This window comes from Vicugna pacos, chromosome 29 (assembly GCF_048564905.1).
Source record: "Vicugna pacos chromosome 29, VicPac4, whole genome shotgun sequence".
Taxonomy (NCBI): Eukaryota; Metazoa; Chordata; class Mammalia; order Artiodactyla; family Camelidae; genus Vicugna; species Vicugna pacos.
In genome coordinates, this window is record NC_133015.1 from 19,543,172 (window position 1) to 19,562,333 (window position 19,162).

The following is a 19,162-nucleotide window of genomic DNA, read 5'->3' on the forward strand; positions in this document are numbered from 1 at the left end:
ATGCCTCACATTAAATATTGTTAAAAAATTAAAAACCCATTTTTTTTTTACAATTTACAAGTATTCCTATAAGAAGGAAATGACTAAAAAAATACCCACCCAAGCACCCACCACTCATCTAGCGAATAATGCTAAGAATACACAGGCTGTGACCGAAGAAGGCTGTGACTCGTGGGGAAGTGGGGAGGTGCAGCCCATCCTCGGGAGGAAGGTGAGACATGTGGATGCAGAGAGGTGTGGTCCACGGCGCTTTGCTTCCTAAGTCAAATTCAGCAGCCACGTTTCAGAGCCAAGGCCATTACTTATTTCGACCTAAAACAGAAGATAGGGATTGCTTTAAAAGACTTCAAAATTGAAAGCTAAATTTCCTTTCTGTTCATCCAGGCTTTTCAAAGACGAACTGTAGCCACAAGGATAAACCCCTGGGCTCCCTGATTTTCAGGTCAGGGCAGGGCCAGCAGGTGTCAACACCAGAGTATCAGACTTGTGGTTTCCTGGGGAAGAAGTGCCAGCCACATGGCAGTTGGGAAGTGACGTCCAGGTGTGGCCTTTGGCTGCCTTGGGGTAAAGATGACAGGACAGCATTATGTCCCCAAGTTGCTAGCTACACCCCTAGCCTGATCTCCCTACAGCGTTCTGTGGGTTGCCTGCTCAAGAACCACCCTGGCTTTCCTACAACCTGACCATCCACCCACGTCCCTTACAAACATCCCGCCCTGTGATGGTCAGTTTTATGTGTCAGTTTTGCTAGATCATAGCACTCCGATACTGGGTCGAACACGGGTCTCAATGTCATCATGAAGGTATTTTATAAAGACGAGATTAACATTTAAATCAATAGACTGAGTAAAGTAGATTTGCTCCATGATGTGGGTGGGTCTTGTTCCATCAGTTGAAGGCTTTAACAGAAAGACTGAGGTCCCTGGAGGAAGAAGGAATTCTGTCTCTACACTGCTCTTGGACTTAAGCCTTCCCTGAGTCTCTAGTCGGCCAGCCTACCCTGCAGATCTTGGACTTGCCAGTCTCTGTAATCCCATGAGCCAATTTCTTAAAATTCTCTCTCTCTCTCCACACACATACACAGCCTAATGGTTCTGTTTCTCTGGAATTCACACTCATCTCCAGTCACTCCTGTTGCCACACATCTGACAAACACTCTGAGCATCTTTCTGACTCTCCACTAGGCAGTGAGCCTTTGGAAGGTGAGGGTCCCGGCTCACACATCTTCCCACAGCATCAACCTCAACACAGTGTCTGCCACGTAGTTGGCACCTAGTAAATATTTGTTGGGTACTTTTTGCTCTCATTGTTTCTCTCATGTGGAAAAAGTCTTAGCTGATCCAAATCTAGTCATCTTTGAGGTTCAATTGAAACTGGTTCTCCTCTGTGAAGACTCCACCGCGACCTCAGCCGCGTTGCTTTCTCAGCCTGCTAAGGGCAACTCCGTGCTATCCGCTGGGCCCCACGTGGAGCCCACGGTGCTCGGCGCCACGACTAACTGTGCTCTGATCGTCCCACTCAGCTACGGAAGTTCTCTCCCTCCAGCTAAATGATGAGCAGCTTGCCAGTGGAGACTGTGTTTTGCACTTATTTTTATGTCCCCATCCAGCAATGCTCTCCCATTAACTCAGTTCAATGACTTTCTCTTTGACTTCTTAGTCATAATGTGAAATAGCTGAAAAAATTTCCAGTTTCCCTGTTTCACGTTTTGGCAGCGGCTCTTCTCCCTGGAAACTCGGTTCCCTCCCCACCGCTCAGGAGTGGGGGCTCTTCAGTTCTCTCCTCATCTTCCCACACGTTTTCTCTGCCTTGTATTCCTCTACATCCTGGAAAACATAGCCCAGATGTTTGCCCTTTTACCCCACTGTTGTTTAACAAGGATTTAAACTGAAAGCTAAAGGGATGAGATTATAATGGTGGGCTATTTACAGTTGTATTCAACCTTTTAGTAAGAAGAAGGGAGACTCAAGGTCTTAAAGTCTATTCATCCATCCAACAGGCGACTCTTCTACACTGGGATAAGGCAAGAGGAGGAGGTGTTTTTATTTTATTTTATTTTATATTTTATTTTATTGGTGATCGTATCGGGAGAAGGTTGGGGGAACGTGCAGGCATCCACCACATTTACCTTGACTGTCAGCTCTGCTTCTGGCTAACATTTTCTGCTTTGAGGCTTTATCAACACAGATTGGAAAAGCAGGGAAGTAGACTGAGCCTGTTCCTCTGATGCCAGGTAGGAATTCTGGAGGGCTAGCTTTGGGCATTGGGAATAACGTCTGCAAGGAGTTTTCAAGAAGAACTTAGAGCAACTTTGAGAAGAGGCATTGAGAGGGAAGCCTAATGGCAACCCTGCCTTAGGTTTTATTAACATTTACTGAAAAATCAAGCATAACCAGAAGTAGAGAGAATGGTATTATGAATACTTACAGTACCCACCATCCTGCTTCAAGTAAAATAAAAATGATCTAATCAAGTCTCATGTATTCACTATGGCTTTTTTTTTTTTGTGGCTAGAGTATTTATTTATTTAATTAATTAATTTATTTTCTTTTTGGTGCAGAATTAGTTTATTGAAGTATCTTTCCCCTCCTTTTTATTGAAATGTAGTTGATTTACAATGTATTCGTTTCTGATGTACAGCATAGTGACTGAGTTATACATGTATACACACAAATATTCTTTTTCATAGTCTTCTCCATTGCAGGTTACTGCAAGCCATTGACTACAGTTCCCTGTGCCCTACAGTAGGGCCTTGTTGTTTGTCTATTCTGTACGTAGTCTGTATCTAGGCTGCAATGTTTAAAAGCACATCCTAGACATGATGCCATGTCCTCGGCAGCATGTCTTCATGACGCTCTGACTCAGAGATTCCTGGTCAAGGACGTGAATCAGTTGGTTGCCCCGGTTTGGCAAGGGGTGCGCGTGTCTGTGCTCTTGGCAGCTAGTGGGTGAAGGGCGAGAATGGTGCCAAATGTCCCCAGATGCACAGGGGAGCCCCCACTGCAAAGAGTGATCTGGTCTAGAGTTAACAGAGGTTGAGAAACTCTGCTCAACTGATAAGAATTTATTTTTCTTCTTTTTTTTTAACCTATTCATTAGCATATCCATCAAAATAGACAATAACTTCTTAATATCATTTACATCCAATCCATAGTCACATTTCCCCAATTGTCTGAAAGCATCTCGTTACCGTTGGTTTGTTGAAATCAGAATCCAAAAAAGGGATACACATTATATTTGACTAGCATGTCTCTTAAATCTCTTTTAATTAGTAAGAGTTTGCTCACCCCCTCCTCCCTTTTATTCATTTGTCTTATACTATTTCCCACATTCTAGACTGGCTGATCATTTCCTTGTGGTGAGATTTAACTTACTCTGTTATTCTTGTATTTTCTACACTCAGGCCAAGATCAATCAGTCCAAGCTGTTCCCATAGAGGGTGCTGTCTCTTCTTAGCATCACCTCAGGAGACACATAACGTCTAGCTGTCACTCTTTTAATGATGGATCAATGAGTCTGGGCGGAGAGTTTGACTTTTGGGAGCCCTAAGATCATTACTCTTTGCAGCTGTTTGTAGATATGGTAGCAGTTACCTAGGGGTACCTGCCCTCAAGGCAGAATGAAATCAAATAATAAGATAATGACGTTATTTCAAAGAGCATCTCCTGAGAGCTTGTCATTGTCTCTTTTTCTCTTGCCCTTTTAAGCCTCTCTGTGTCACTTCTGGGTGTGCGTGTGTGTGTGTGTGTGTGTGTGTGTGTGTGCTTTACTCTGTGTTTTGTTATGTTCTTTCTTATGTCTTGTTTCTCCCCAGAATCTATCATAACATTGAGATTATGCATATTTTTAATGTGACTATAAAATGAAAAAAATATACTTAACATAAGATTCGGCTTATGTTCATTACCTTTAATTTTAAAATCAGTGGCTACTTTCTGTTGGAAAACAGGGCCAAGTGAAGTTACTTTTACTTATTCTGATTAAGCCATCAAGAAGAATGAAATAATGCCATTTGCAGCAACATGGATGGACCTAGAGATTATCATATTAAGTGAAGTAAGTCAGAGGCAAATATCTTATGATATCACTTATATATGGAATCTAAAAATGATACAAATTCTATTTACAAACCAAAAACAGACTCACAGACATAGAAAACAAATTATGTTTACCAAAGGGGAAAGGGCGGGGGAAGGATAAATCAGGAGTTTGGGATTAACAGATGATACATTACTATATATAAAATAGATAAACAACAAAGACCTACTGTATAGCACAGGGAACTATATTCAATTTCTTGTAATAACATATAATGGAAAAGAATCTGCAAAGAAAAATATACATGCATGTATATGCATAACTGAATTGCTTTGCTGTACACCTGAAACTAACATTGTAACTCAACTGTACTTCAATGAAAAATAAAATGCAAAAAATACTTATGCTGATTAATTTTGGGGGAGGGTGCTCTGTATCTCCACATCACTGCATAAATTTGTTCTCTTGCTATTCACAACAATGACAAGTACTGAGAAGAATCCTGGGACTTCACACAAATTGACAGCTTCCTTGGAGGGCACCACGCCGATGTGAGCTTTCTCATTTTGGAAAAGGCTTCATGCGCTAAGGGCCACCTCCTTTGTGCTAAGGCAGGCAGGCAAGGAAGCCCGCCTCTCCTTTGGGACGGCCAAGAGGGCACCCAGGGCATCACCACTGGAGCACTCTGCACTCTTGGGGCAGCTCTCGGGAGAGTTCACGGCTCTGTAAGTGCCCACCATTGCCAGGGGCTGCTGGGAGCCCTCGGGCAGCAGAACTCCATGCTAAGTAACGGGAAACGTGAGCCGGCCATGGCTGCGAGCAGAGTACAGACACCTTGCTCTGCGTGTCCTGGGGGACCAACACGATGGACGAGCGTGAGCGTGTGAAAGCCAATCAAGGACAAATGAAAACGGTATCAAGCCAGAGGGCTGTCATTTCATGTCTTCAGATGCTTGGTCCAGAAATGAGGAGTGATGAGGTAGATGAAGGCTCCCCAAATGCAGCTCATTAATACATTGCTAGGGTTTTTCAATCAGGGTTTGAAAGCACGTCATTGTCACCTCTCTAACCCCTACACACACACACACACACACACACCCTAGGTGTTGTCCTCCTAAGTGTTTTTTTGGTGGGGGGAGGTAATTCGCTTTATTTATTTATTATTATTTTTAAAGGCAGGTACTGGGGATTGAACCCAGGACCTTGTGCATGCTAAGCACGTGCTCTACCACTGAGCTATTGCCTCTACCCCTCCTCCCTGGTATTTAATCTCATGTTGGAAATGCATAATGGCCTGGCAGCGACTTGCAAGGATACTGAAACAAAACAGCTGCTCCCAGGAAAGAGCAGATGGACATCGCCACCCCTGGCTCCATCCAGCAGTCGGATCGTTGGAGGTGAATATCCTCTGAGTCTGGACTGTTAGAGGCGGAGGACAGGCAGGAAGGGACGGGTGGGAGCTGACTGCCAGGCCAGCCTGAAACGGGGATTAGCACGTTTGTCTTCCAGAACTTAGTTGCGGTAGCAGACATTCGATCAGCAGCGGTCACATAGCATGTAACAATTTTTGTGAAGGAAAATTAGCCTCCAGCAAAGGCAATCAGGCAAGTCAAGACACCAGAGAAAAAGTCAAGTTCTCATTTGGAAACCTTAGAAAAAGATCAGCTAAAAGCAGTGGGAAAAGCTTTTTTCATCAAGTCGTTCTTAACTGCAGTCACGGGGCGTCTTCCTCATGGAAATGTCTATCATCATCAGATCTCCCTCTGCTTCTATTGCGAAACTCAATTCTGAGATTCCACTGCTGTCTTTCTTGGATAAACTGCCTCAGCCTAATTATTTTTATGCAAAGAATTACCTCTACATGGAGCTTAATTTTCCCACTACCCAGTCACTAACAATTATGGTAATTTTGACAAACCTCGAAGTAATTCAGCTGCTCACAGTGACGTTCTCTGATACTCTGTATCTCTGTCATGGCTGCATGGGTCTATGCCAAGCCATTTTTCTTCCTGAGAGGTGAATCTGCTTCTGTGAGCGCTCTCCCCTTGGTGACTGCTGCTTCCATCACCAGCTGCCACGTTAGGTGTCCCTTCAAAGCCACCGCTGACCACATGAGTAACCCTTGCCCTTCCTCTGTTGTGAAAGGTGGTCTAGTAGCAGCAAGGAGGAGATCCAGGTTGTACTTGCGTTGAGAGTTACAGCCCCGCCATGTGGGGCCATGAAAGATAATGGACCCCAGCACAGGCTACCCTTGACCTGGGTACCACGTATCCCCAAGTCAGACCCAGAGGACCATCACTGGAAGCATCTCTATAGCCTCCAGCATAAAGAGTCATGTCGTTTAGATGGCGAAGCAATGGCGGCTGAGGGTCTCAGAGCATCCCCACTAGGAGCTGTCAAGATTCCTCTTCTGCATAATCATCTGCTTCCTTATGGATTTGCTGACTTTATGGGAGAACTACGGCAAAGGCAGGTCAGACTCGATAGGCACAAATTTCAGCTTCATCCTCTGCAGGATGGCCAAGCAAATTAGCCTCTACACAGGGGACCCCTGTCTTCTTCTGCTGCTTTTGATCAGCTCCTCATCATCTTTCCAAAGTCAGCCCAGGCATCATCTCCCAGAGGAGGCTTCTCCCTCCAAGTGAGAAGTAAATGTTCTCTCTTATGCCAAAAATTGCCTCAGGGACATCGTTTCATATCTACTTATTTCTACGTAGGTCCCCTCTCCTAGATCATTAGCTGCTGGAGGTCAAAGCTTAGGTATTACTCATCCTTGTGTCTCCAGCATGGGGCCCGGTACACACATTGTAAGTGATCAGGAAGCAATTGAAAATGGAATAAACCAATTCATTTAACCAGTGGGCCTTGATAGCTTGATGCCATCACTTTAAAGAGAGCCAAAGCATGAAAGACAAAATCCATATGTGAACTGCTTCACCCCATACCATCACCCCAGTACATTCACAGGCAATTGGACTGTGGGCCCTAGAAAAATACATTAATGATTATGAGCAATGATATGATCAAATGCAAGAACGAAGGCTCCCTGTACAAGTCTGCAGCATCGCCATGAACGGAGTGTCTGCTTATAGCCACCTGTCTATAACTGCAAGTTACCATCTACATGGGAGTGCCTGGGAATATGATAAGGGTTTTCCCAATTCCCTTAACAAAGTGGTTTCTTAAAACCTGACTTTGGACGCCATGGAGATTAGAGTCTCCATGAAAGTTAAGAGCCACGGTTCACTCCCCTCTCTAACATTTTAGTCCAGAAATTTGGAGTTTTCTCCAAGTCTGTTGCTGGTACAATGGATATGGCATCACTGAGTGGGTACAACGAAATCCAGTGTAAAGGACTTATGGAAAGAAATCAAGCAGGCTGAGTGATGCTGACTGGATAAACTGCAATATTTGTACGCCTGAGGGGGGCACACACACTGACCTCTTAAACTGTTTCACGCACAATGGTTTTAATTCGGGTTTAGTTTGATCTTGCAGAGTCTCACTCCCTCCATGGTTGAAAGTCATTCTATATTCATCTGACATAATAATACACATAATCTATCAAAGCAGAAACTTATTCTCTTGCTTTCTGCAGCCTGTGTTGATGTCACATTCAGCTGAAAAGATGTGTGGTTCAGCACTGAACAGCGTAGTTAAAAAACCCTTTGAGGAGGGAATGGAGTTGATCAAAGCCTTTTAGGTAATCTTGCGAAGACGTCTCTTGTGTTCTTGATTCACAGAGATGGAAGGGACTTGAGGGAACAGAGATGGAAGTCCCTTGGCTCTGGGCTGTGCCACCGGACACCCTTTCCAGGTTCACGGGCACACGAGTGTCATTCAAGAAAGGAGATTCGATTACCAACGTTAATCAGTTGCTGTTTTTAATAACCTTCCCTCATAGAAAGAGCTTTCTCACATCTGACCAATATCTTGCCTAGTGCAGTTTCTCTGCCAAGTTATTTTTTTCACAGTGTAGACGAAAGAAATCATTCATCATCCTCTTCTCACATAACAAAGATTTAGAAGACTTTCCAAGTCACCACCAGGCATTGTTTTAGCTCTTTTCTCACTTTCAATGGACTGATCATCCTTGTCATTGTCACAGTCCCTGCCAAGTTCCCCAGACTCACAAATATCAGCTTTTGGAGTAGATCCCTGACAGGCACGCAGCAGTAATGAGGTGGTGGCTGCTTGGTTCCGGAGTGTTGCATAAGGTGAAAGTTTTTTCCAAATTGGATTTGCTTTAAGAAAACAATATATATTTAAACATCTCTCATGTGACAGGCACAGTGCTGATCTTTGTAGCCTCTGAGCTGTGTTTCCTTCAGCTCATTTTGGCGGTATAAAACTAACTTCACCTGGGGAGATGCAGGTGCCTGGGCAGGCTTCTCAGGGTGTCAGTCCCCAGAGAAGCTGGGGGAGGGGCCGCAGACTTGGGCAGGAGCCACGGTGGCAAAGAGGCTGCCGATGAAGCCTTCTCAGACGTGTTTCTTACACCAGTGACTGTTTTTACAAATTTCCTCTGTCACCATGAAATTACAGGGCAGTGGGCTGGAAGAATCAGAATCTGAGCAAGTCCACAATGTCATGGTGAGAGCTGACTATCCAGGACAGATCCCAGCTCCACCACTTACTACTCGAGAGACTGGGAAAGTTGCCCCTCCTCTGAGAACTTCACGTCCCTTGTTTATAAAGTGGACTATTAACTAGTACATTACAGCATCTTCATGGGGACTAAGTGAGATGATCTGTGCAGAGTGGTTAGCACATGAGTGCTATCATTTTATACATCCGTCTGTTCGCTACTTAGAGCTTTTGAAGAGTGGAGTCACTGTATCTATTTTCTCGTTTTCTAGTATTTTATCAATCAACTGACCATAATTCTTTCCTTATACTCAACTGAAATCTGTCCAGTTTGAGGTGTTTTTGTTGTAGCTGTTGACTTCCTTCCGTGTTCTCTAGGGACAGTTGGTCAAATATTTGAGTACTGGACATATTCATGGACCACTTTACAGATGCTCTACGTACCTTCTCCCATTTAATTCATCCTCCTCCTCCTCTGCCTATGAAGCCATATTACAGATGACAGGAGCAAGTCTCAGAGACATCAAAGAAGGCCCTTGAAACCACACAGGCAGAGCCTGGATCCCAACTTGGGTTTTCTTCCCTTTTCCCTCTCCTAGGCTGCCCGCAAGATACATATTTAGTCTCTCTTCTGCAGACTGAATCATTTGTTTTTCCAACTCAGCAATCAACAACTGATAAGAAAAATGAAATAAAACTATCATTTTAGAAACATACACCACGTCACCAACTTCAAATCCTTTTGGGGATGAGCAAGAACAATGATAAAGTTGGGTTACATGTGAAAGGTGTGTTTTAAATATGAGTGGAAAATTAAACCAATGATTAGTAGCAGCAGGTCCAAATTATTTCAGGTTTGGTTAGTTGTGGCCAAGTTAGAAGGATTAATATTTTCCATCTCATCACACCTTTACTTACAGACGAACAGGCTTTAATTCAACATGATCCTGGTAGTAGGAGTGTGCAGTAAGTCCACCTATGAAATCAACTGAAAACACAACATAGCCCAGTATGAATACATGTGTAAATAAAAACGCACATAACAGCAGGTGCTTAAAAGAACACATACAAGTAATATCGACAAAACATCTGTCTATCACAAAATGGGAAAATGTGTCTTTCATATAAAAGACTTAAAAATATTAGCAATAGTCAAAAACGGCGAAATTAAAAAAAACACACATAGAACTTGGAATCTTAGGGACTGAAAAATCACAGTTGTTGTTGGCCTTAGTGAAAAATGAAGTAACACTAAATAACATTAGATTTTAAATAATGTGTTTGTCCTTAGGCGAACAGATATGCCCTTTCCCGCAATACATCAAAAGATATACCATTTCTTCTTGTTGCCAGAATCCATTTTTTTCCTTAAGAATATTTATTGCATCATTAGAAAGACCTTTGAGAAGTCACAAAATCTATGTCCTTGCCTTCTGTCCTCAAGCCATCCCTGACAAATAAGCACCTGCCTTTTGAGAGAAGGGTTCACCTCCTCTCTGGTGGTATGGTTCTTGGTTCATAGGCAGTGTGGATTCACTATTTTTGGTAATATTCTTCCTAATTTCTTCCTGTTTTGATCAAAGCCTCAACCTTCCTTTTTCAATCCTAATGTCTATGGGTAATCTTAGTTCTTTTCTCCTGTTCTGTAATTTTTTTGTCACAGCCCATTAAAAATATTAATGAGTTTATACCAAGCTCTGGTTATATTTGAGGACTCAAACATTAACAGGTCCACGGACATGGAGGGACACAGCTCTCAGTGCTTGCGTGCGTGTGTGTGTGTTTAGGTACACAGCATATGAATATTACATCACATCCTCGGTTCAGGACAGGCTTGCTAGTGAACTGTGACTTAGGGAGAGGTGAACTAGCCTAGAAGGTGATCTGCTCTGACCTGCTCTCTTGTTTCGCCTCCATTGGAGGAGTTGAGGTAAGGCTTCACAGGTCACTGTGTAGACATGAACTCTGGAGTCCTGCGGGGTTCACAATGATGAGGGGACAAGGGACCCTCTCAACGTAATCCCCCTGGACACCAGACAAGCATGAAGCCCATTCTTTTACTACTAAGTCCTATGAGTTACCTGGATATAACCTTGAGAGAGAGAAATAGCAAGAGGGAAGTCAATCTGAGACACTAAAAAGATTTTCCCAGAGAGAACAAGCAGTGCCTTAGGGGCCATGTAGTCAGATTGGATTATGTTTTATAGATCAGATATTTAATCAAATATCTACTGTCTCACCTTGTTGACCAATGGGTTGGAATTTAGATGGAAGATCATTTGATCGATTAAGATCATTGATTAAAAGTTGAATGATCATATAATTTACAGGACATTTTTAGAGATTAAAAGGTGTATTAAAGTAAACAAATTATAAATATATACATTTGTGAGTCAAATAATTCAATGGAAAGATTATATTAAAAATAAAATTTATTTATAAAAATGAAAAATCAAAAATGAATATCTGTATTCAGTAAAGCAAAAAAAGAAAGAAAACTTCCTTATATTTATCATTTGAATGTTAAAATATAACATTAACAGGGTGATTATTTTTTGTTTATTCATGTACTGCTGTGAATCCACTCCTTGGCCCACCTCTGTCTCTAATACACCACATCACTGGTATTCTGGGGAAAAACACACACATAATAAATAGTTTTTCAGTATGGTCTTATTATTTTGTAAATTTATTTATAATCTTATTCAAAATTTCTTTCTATGATTAATAAATTTGAAAATTTTGTCACCTTAATTGACTCTGTAAATCAAAGTATTTTTAGCTATGAAAACATTTTCTGTACAGGTGCTGGCAAATCCCAAGCAAGTTAGCTAAAGGAAGGATCTGTGTGACATAGTTTAGCCCAAATGCTTTCCCAGGAACTGTTATTTTACTTCCACTTAGCACATCTGTCTTTGCCGAAAATTTTACAAGATACGAAACTTAAATTGTATCTATTTATGATTCTTTTTAGGTCTTCTTGTGAATTAACTTCTTTTCATTTTGATGCAGAATATAAATTTGTCGAATCAAACACAGGGACTCTGTTAAAAGAGTCTTTTTTTCAAGTTGAGATATTTCAATAGGAAATTATAAAATTATAAAACTGAAAATTAAATCCTGTATAACATTTGAACTCTCATTATTTCATTCATCCAGTTCTCTTGCTTTTGTGAGCATGTATTTCAGTGTTCTCCTTTTTTTATGAGCTTTCACTTATTGCCACTTACTAAAAGCTTCAAAAGATGATTTTGGGAATGCTTCATTTGTTGAATTCTATTTAAATTCTTCAACTGATCCTGAATGCAGTGTAACTAAAATGTTGAAGACATTTATACAAATACTCACAAGCACTATAGGAAATGTAGATTAATTTACAAAGTAGTTCTTCAAAGGCTGAAATAACCCTCTCTCTGATGGATGAAGAGAAGCAAAGAGAGATAATGTATTGTGTCATCCTGAAATGTTTTCATTTGTTTGTTTTCAACATCAACTTCATTACAAAAATATTCTCAAGGAAATGCAAACCATGCTGAGACACTACTTTATATCCACTAAAATAGCTATAATAAAAAAAATGAGATAATCACAAATGTTGGTAAAGATGTGGAGAACCTGGAACCCTCATGCACTGCTGGGAGGAATGTAAAATGGTGCAACCACTTTGGAGAACAGTTAGGCAGTTCTTAAAATGGTTAAATATAGAGTCATCATATGACTCAATAATTCTACTCCTAGGCATGTACCCAAGAGAAATGAAAACATATGTGTACACAAAAACATGTACACAAGTATTTATAATAAGCAAAAGGTGGAAAAAATATTGTAGTTCACTTACCCTACTGCGTGTGAGTGTGTATGTATACACACAAATTTTGAGAACTTGACAAGACTGTCAAAAAAGCAACTATTAAGGAGGAATCATTGAAAAGTAGGTGATTATAAAACTGAAAACATCAAGAATCCTTTACAGAGGAAGCAAAACAACAGAAGCCAGATGTTTCCATATTAAAAAAATAATGTTTTATGCACACACCAACACTTCCTATTTGCCAGAGTAGAAAGAGAGTTTAAGTCAAGAGAAACACGGACGTGTAAATGGAGGGCAGGAATATACATCCTGAAAGCTTTTTAAAATAATGTTTTAAAAAATCAAGAATTTTATTTTATTTTTTTAAAGATGATTTGAAATACTTGAAAACAACTCAGCAGGAAAGACCTTTGGCTTCTGAGTGTGCAGAATGGTGATAACAGCACACTGTCAAGAACATAAAGCAACTGTGCATCCTAAAAGTCGCTGTCATGAGAAAGATGTGAGAAGATGCTGAATTAAGCAGTTTCTCCAGTAGAAATAAGGAGATGAATTTCAATGAAACATGGGAAGCAACAGAAGAGTCATGGAAATGCTTTTGGAGATATTAAAAAAGGAAATATCCAGAAATCTGCAGTCATTCCGGCGAGAACACCATCTAAGCGTTTCTGGCAGAAGAGTGCCCTTGGAAGAGACCGGGAAGACAGAAGGAAGGAGGCGGGGGGATGGGGCACAGCTTGCCCGGTGACCTGCAGGATACTTCAGTTGAATTCCATATACTCTGGTTATTAATGTCTTAAAACATAAAAGAAAGAATTAGCACAATTAAGACCTGGCATCCACAGTGCAGAACAGCCAGTAACACAAAGCTCTGACCTCTTCCTCGTTCTCGGAAGCCGAGGTGTTACTATAACAGATCCCTCAGGGGGAGCCCGTGGCAGCCAGGAACACCATGGGTTGTCGTCCTTTCCAATTTATTTCCTGTGCCAACTTCAAAAGCACAGCCAAGCGACTTCTTGGAAGAAATTAAGTGACTTGCGGTGGATTATCTTTGTGGTGACTCACTGTAACCACTGCAAATCCCTGACAGGGATTCTCACTGACCTGAAGGAATTGCAAAGCTACTTTGGATTGAAAGCATCATCTTACTGTACAAATACCGACTGGTTTTCCACTTGTAATAGAGTCACAGCCAACTGCAACTTTTCTGTTTGACTATAGGAAACATTCAGTCATAAATGAAGTTTCCAACAGATAGCTGAGGGCAATTGACTCAGCGCCTCCCTCAGACATCGCAAACCTGATGGACACCTAAAGCAACACAGACCACTTCCAGTGAGCACTCAAGGTATCATTCTGTCCCCAGTTTAATATACTCACCAAATAATTAACCAGAGTGGAGGTATTTTGTTTCTGATCCAGCTCTGATCCTTGCATGCTGCCTGGTCCCTGAACTGGGAAACACCAAGACACCACTGTACCACTGCGTTTAGCTCAGAGAAATGAAAAGACTGGCAGATGAGGATCAATTCACATATTCATTCTGAATGCTTCCTGGTCTATCACTGTTCCTGCTGTGTGGTTATGAGACTGTTCTAATAAGCATTTCTTTTATAAGTTGCCGGCAATAATGTCTTTTTTAATAAAATTCTTTTTTTATTGCAGTATAGGCAATTTACAATGTTAGTTTCAGATGTACAGCAAAGCGATTCAGTTATACATATACATACATACATATATATATATTTTTCAGTTTCTTTTCCATTACAGCTCATTACAAGAAATTGAATATAGTTCCCTTTTATATATAGTAATGTGTATCTGTTAATCCCAGACTCCTAAGTTACCCCTCTCCTCCCCATTTCCCCTCTGGTAACCACAGTTTGTCTTCTATGTCCCTGAGTCTATTTCTGGTTTATAAATAAAATTTGTATCTTTTTTAAGATTCCACATATACGCGATAGCATATGAAGAATACTATTTGACATCAGTAATGTCTTAAGGAAGCATCACTTCGGCCCTTTAAAGAATTCAAATATGGAGATCGTCAGATGGTGATTGACTTGTTGGGTGATATGAATTCATAAGAGACAAGCCGGGGTAGAGGTTCGACATCAGCTGAGTTCATGCAGAGAGGCCCTTAAAGACCGCTGGGAGGACTTTGCAGCACCCTACAGATAATGAAAGCTTTTAGGAGAGACCAGCTATTCCAGCGGCAGTCAGCCACTGAACTCTGCCCGCGTTGCTAGGGAACCAGCCAGTCCGCAGCATTACTGGTCTCCTGCCACCTCCCGCCTGAAGAATCAGAGCTTTCAGAGGGCACGGCCCGCTGTGCCAAACCGCAGGCCACGGTCGGGCTGCTCACAGCACACGGAGTGGCCGCAGGGGTGCCCCGACGGGCTGCTAAACCCAGCGAACTTCACGGGGTCCTGAAACGCTGCTGACGCCCAGCGCGGGTGTTGGGGACTGTGCTGCCAGCGCCGAGTAACTTCATGAACCTTAAGAGCTGTTCAAGCAGGCAGATGACACCCCGAGGGCAAGCTTTATGGCTCTTCTGTACGGTTCTCTTTATGATGCAAGAAGTTTCAAATCTCTCCCGCCTTTCAGAAAGCATGTGAAACGGAAGAAGGGGAGCAGTGGCACCAATGAGATGCTCCAGGAGGAGTCGGCCCCACCCGGAAGAGCAGAGCCCGCAGTCCCAGAGGCTGTGTCATCCAGATCAGAGTTTTCCAACATTTCTATCTCTTCCTGCCTGTAACAGGCAAATGGACTCCTCTCACCTCCATCTAGTTCCCCTCAGTCTTAGGCAGAGAACTGATACAGCTCAATTGACCTGGCTGGCAATTTGGCCTGGAAAACACTGACAGTTGTCACCGGAGAAAGTCTGGAGGGTCTAGAAGCAACCCCAGGTCTGTCTGGGAGTCCCAGCCCCTCCTCATCCGAGGGAGCAGGAGCGGAGGCAATTCGAGGCCAGTAGTCTTCAACGGGGGCTGCATGCCCTGGGCGGAGGGGAGGACTGCATGCCCTGGGCGGAGGGGAGGACTGCATGCCCTGGGCGGAGGGGAGGACTGCCCACGTGGTGTGTGGGCATGCACAGCTCAAGATGATTAATTCCGAGAGCCTTATTCCAAAATGCATGTGTCCTGAGAAGGTACCTGTGACCATTCTGGTGGTCGACTCGCTCCTCCTCTTCCACAGTTGTCTTCTTTTCGCTGTGCTGAAGGGCGTCTGCCCCCGCCACCAGGACGGGCTCACATCTTAGCGCGCCGCCCAGGGCGTGACAGCCTCCAGGGCACTAAACAGAACGGCATTTTTAATTTCTTGTGATGGATGATCACAAAATGACAGCTACTAACCACGAGGCAGGTGTTTTCCAATTTTTGCTTCCAAAATAACCTAACCGATTTGTCAGTTGTAACACTTTAAAAGTAATTTTTGATAATGGATCACTGTATACTTTCAGACATATATTTCAGCTACTTTATCTAGAATTCCATTCGTTCCCATTTGTCCTGTCCCCTTTCCTCCTTTATTGTTTTTCTTTTGTATTTATCACCATTTACCATGCTGTACTATATATTTGACTTTAAAAAAATCTTATGTGATGTCTCACCCCTTCACTACAATTTAAGCTTTATAAGATAAGAAGTTTTGTCTGATCTTGTCTGATTTTGTTCCTTGTTATATTTCCAGCACCTAGAACAGTGCCTGGGACAAGGTAAGCCCTCAAAAATATTTGGGGAAAGAAGGAGTTAAAACAAGCAAGAGACATTGCTGTAAACAGTTTCCTCTCATTCTCATATTTCTTTTTTTCTGTGAACAGAAAATAGTTATAAAAAAATTAAACAGAAAATTTCTATAAATACAACACTAGCACCAAACATTGAAAGTCCCTGAGGGTAGTCTTTTGGATTCTAGGAATAATATTCATCCATGAATAATATTCATCCATGAATGCATGAACTAATTGAAACAAAACCACTCTGTCCCATTTATTAAGAGTTACCCTTCCAATAACTATTTCATTTGATATGTAAGACTTATTCATCCATATCTGTTAATACATTTATGTTTGCTCAGTCATGTTAGTAACCAATAATTGCAATTATAACCCCATCTAAAGAAGAATTTTAACACTAAAAATCTGGTCGCAGGAAAAAATTAAATTCTTATTCATAGGAAAAAAATCTAAAAAATTGCATATCCTCACACTGAATACAACAAAATATATTAAGAGAAATTAAAGATGTCTTAAACAAATGGAAGAATCTAGAACAATCACAGATTGTGAAATTCAATATTATAGCTACCAGTTAATTTGTGGATCAGTTAATCTATGGATCCAAAGCAATCTCAGTAAAGAACTTCGGCAGTTTAATCGAGATGCTGATTCTAAAATGTATGTAAAAAGGCAGAAGAATAACTGAAGATTAGTTAAGACTAAGTCTCGAATAAACCATAAAACTTCCTAATTTAAGATTTAAGATTGATAACTGGATTATACAGATTAAGAACTTTTATACACTAAAAGATAACACTGAGAATGAAATGTCAGCCTATAAGCAATTTTTCATTGCAGACGTGTGGAAGACTAAGAAAAAAACTTTCAGGAATAAATATGTTACATTAAGACGGAATTTTATGACTGAAAAGGAACGGAGGTCTAAGTTCAAAAGAAAATGGAGCAATTTAAAATTAAAGTTTGTTTAGGTACTTTTAAGTGGGTAATTATGAACATTAAATTGCTATGACACTGAGACCACATGGGATACATTGGAAAGAGTAATGCCTCAGATTTATTACTAAATACTGTAGTGATTTTGTAATGGGTCAACCTCTCTAAGCTGGAATTGTGTCTCCTGAACTCCCTGCGTCTATGGTTCTGAGTTAGCGTTGGCTACACGAGACGTTTGTGTGGGATGTGAAAGACAGATGCGAAGCAGCACATCTTACGCTCAGGAAGCTGGTTTAGGGTCCAGGTCCCACTGTAGCTTGTACTTGGAGGGCTGACAGCCAAGATCAAGACGTGTTTGACAACGGAGACCACCCTGGACCCTTGCACAGCTCCATAGATGCCAGCAGGAAAGACGGGAAAGGACGGGACTGCACAGTCCTGCCCTGCACAGCTCGCACCACATCAGCCCTGAGCTCAGAATCAGTCCTGGGAGGAGCCCAGCCCTCCCCACGCTGACACCTGATGTGGCCAAGAAATCCTTGAAGTGGCTGAGTTCTCCTGGCAGTGATCACCAAGGGGAAGACATGCTGAATCTGGTTTCGTGAAAAGAAGGGAAGGTATGTTTTTGCTTTTTAAAGATCATACCCACAGCATTTATCATATCATATTCTGTTACATTTTACTGAGCCATACTTGAATACTGATAGTCTTCTAATTACATTGTATAGCCATACGGAATTTCACAGTAATTAAAAGTGAACAGTGTTTTTGGGGGAGAGGAGACAGAGAGTTCTGGTTTCACAATTTTGTAGTATTTGAATTGCATCCTAAAATTCTGTTATTCTAATGATAAGCCGCACATAGTGAACGTTCTTGCTAACAGGACAATTGATTTGGAGCAAGGTCACTGGACATGTTACATCACATATGCCTCTCCATGACCAATTAAATTCTAGTGGGCTAGCTCGTTATTTTTCTCTACATTGTGCAAATAATTTACATTCTCACTCACTATTTAAATATGAACGTCCTAGTTTTAATCTAGTGAGTCACCAATATATCTTTCTTTATCTACGTATAAAGAATTTCATTTTTATCCTTGTTGGAAAGAAAGGCACAACTGGATGTTTGAAAGCCTATGGACTTTAGTCCTGGAAGTTTCTGGATCAAATATTAGTTCCATTTCTTCTAGGCTGTGAGTTGGGAAAATTCTCAGTGTACTCATCTGTAAAATGGGCATAATGACAGCCCCCTGGGATGTGGTGGCCCTAGATGAGATAGGGGCCATGGAGTGCTGGCGCACAGAAGGCACGCAGCTGACACTGACATAATTCACCATTTATCTTACTCTGCTGACACAGTCCTGTTGATTGTTGATTTCCAAAATGCCAAAAGGTTCGTTTAGCTTAGGATAACAATAGTTTGTGAGAATTCCAACATCCTGTTTCCTCTGTGCCCACAAGAGCGTCTGTCCTTGGGGAATTTGTACTGAGCTTGTGTCTGGCTTGATGTTCTCATTTTAGAAAGAGTACCAGTCTGGAGGAGGGGAAACTGATTACTCCCCCACGTTCTGAAGCCTGAGGTTTCATCTCCTATGAGCGTTTTCTCTTCTGGAAAAATAAGCCTCCTGGTATAAAGACGTAGCAAGACAGAAAGTAAAGCTCAGTGGGGGCAGAATTTTCAGAGTTGTGTCACGTGGGATCCCGGCTCCCCCTCTGTCCAGGGCTGGTGTTGAGTATTCCCTGAGCACGTGTCCAGCCCACGAGACCCGCCCCGTGTACCCGGGACACTCCTGATGACCATATTTAAAGCTTTTGACTGGCTTTGCCTTTATTCTCTACTTCTTCCCCACAGCAGCACAAACCCTGAGGGGAGATCTCTCTCTCTTTTTTTATTGGTATTTCAAGTCACTCCGTGGGATTCTTTGTAGATAATATATCTTTTTTTGTGCCAAGTGCACAGAGTGACTTCTTCCTAATGCTTTCAGTATCACACGTATTTCAGTTACTCTGTCAGGATCCCAGGAACTGCCTTTCGTATTTTGTCTGTGA

At 41.8% G+C, this 19,162-nt stretch overlaps 1 protein-coding gene across 1 annotated transcript in view; it reads right to left on the reverse strand.

Annotated features, from left to right (window-relative positions):
• Positions 1 to 203: 203 nt before the first annotated feature.
• NKAIN3 (sodium/potassium transporting ATPase interacting 3) overlaps positions 204 to 19,162 on the reverse strand; it is a 409,711-nt gene continuing 390,752 nt past the window's right edge. Inside the window, exons 6-7 of the mRNA XM_072951671.1 lie at positions 9,544 to 9,613; positions 204 to 312 (exon numbers count right to left, since the gene is read on the reverse strand). Of these exons, the coding sequence (XP_072807772.1) occupies positions 303 to 312; positions 9,544 to 9,613 (80 nt within the window). The 3' untranslated portion in view covers positions 204 to 302. The remainder of the gene's footprint in view (positions 313 to 9,543; positions 9,614 to 19,162) is intronic.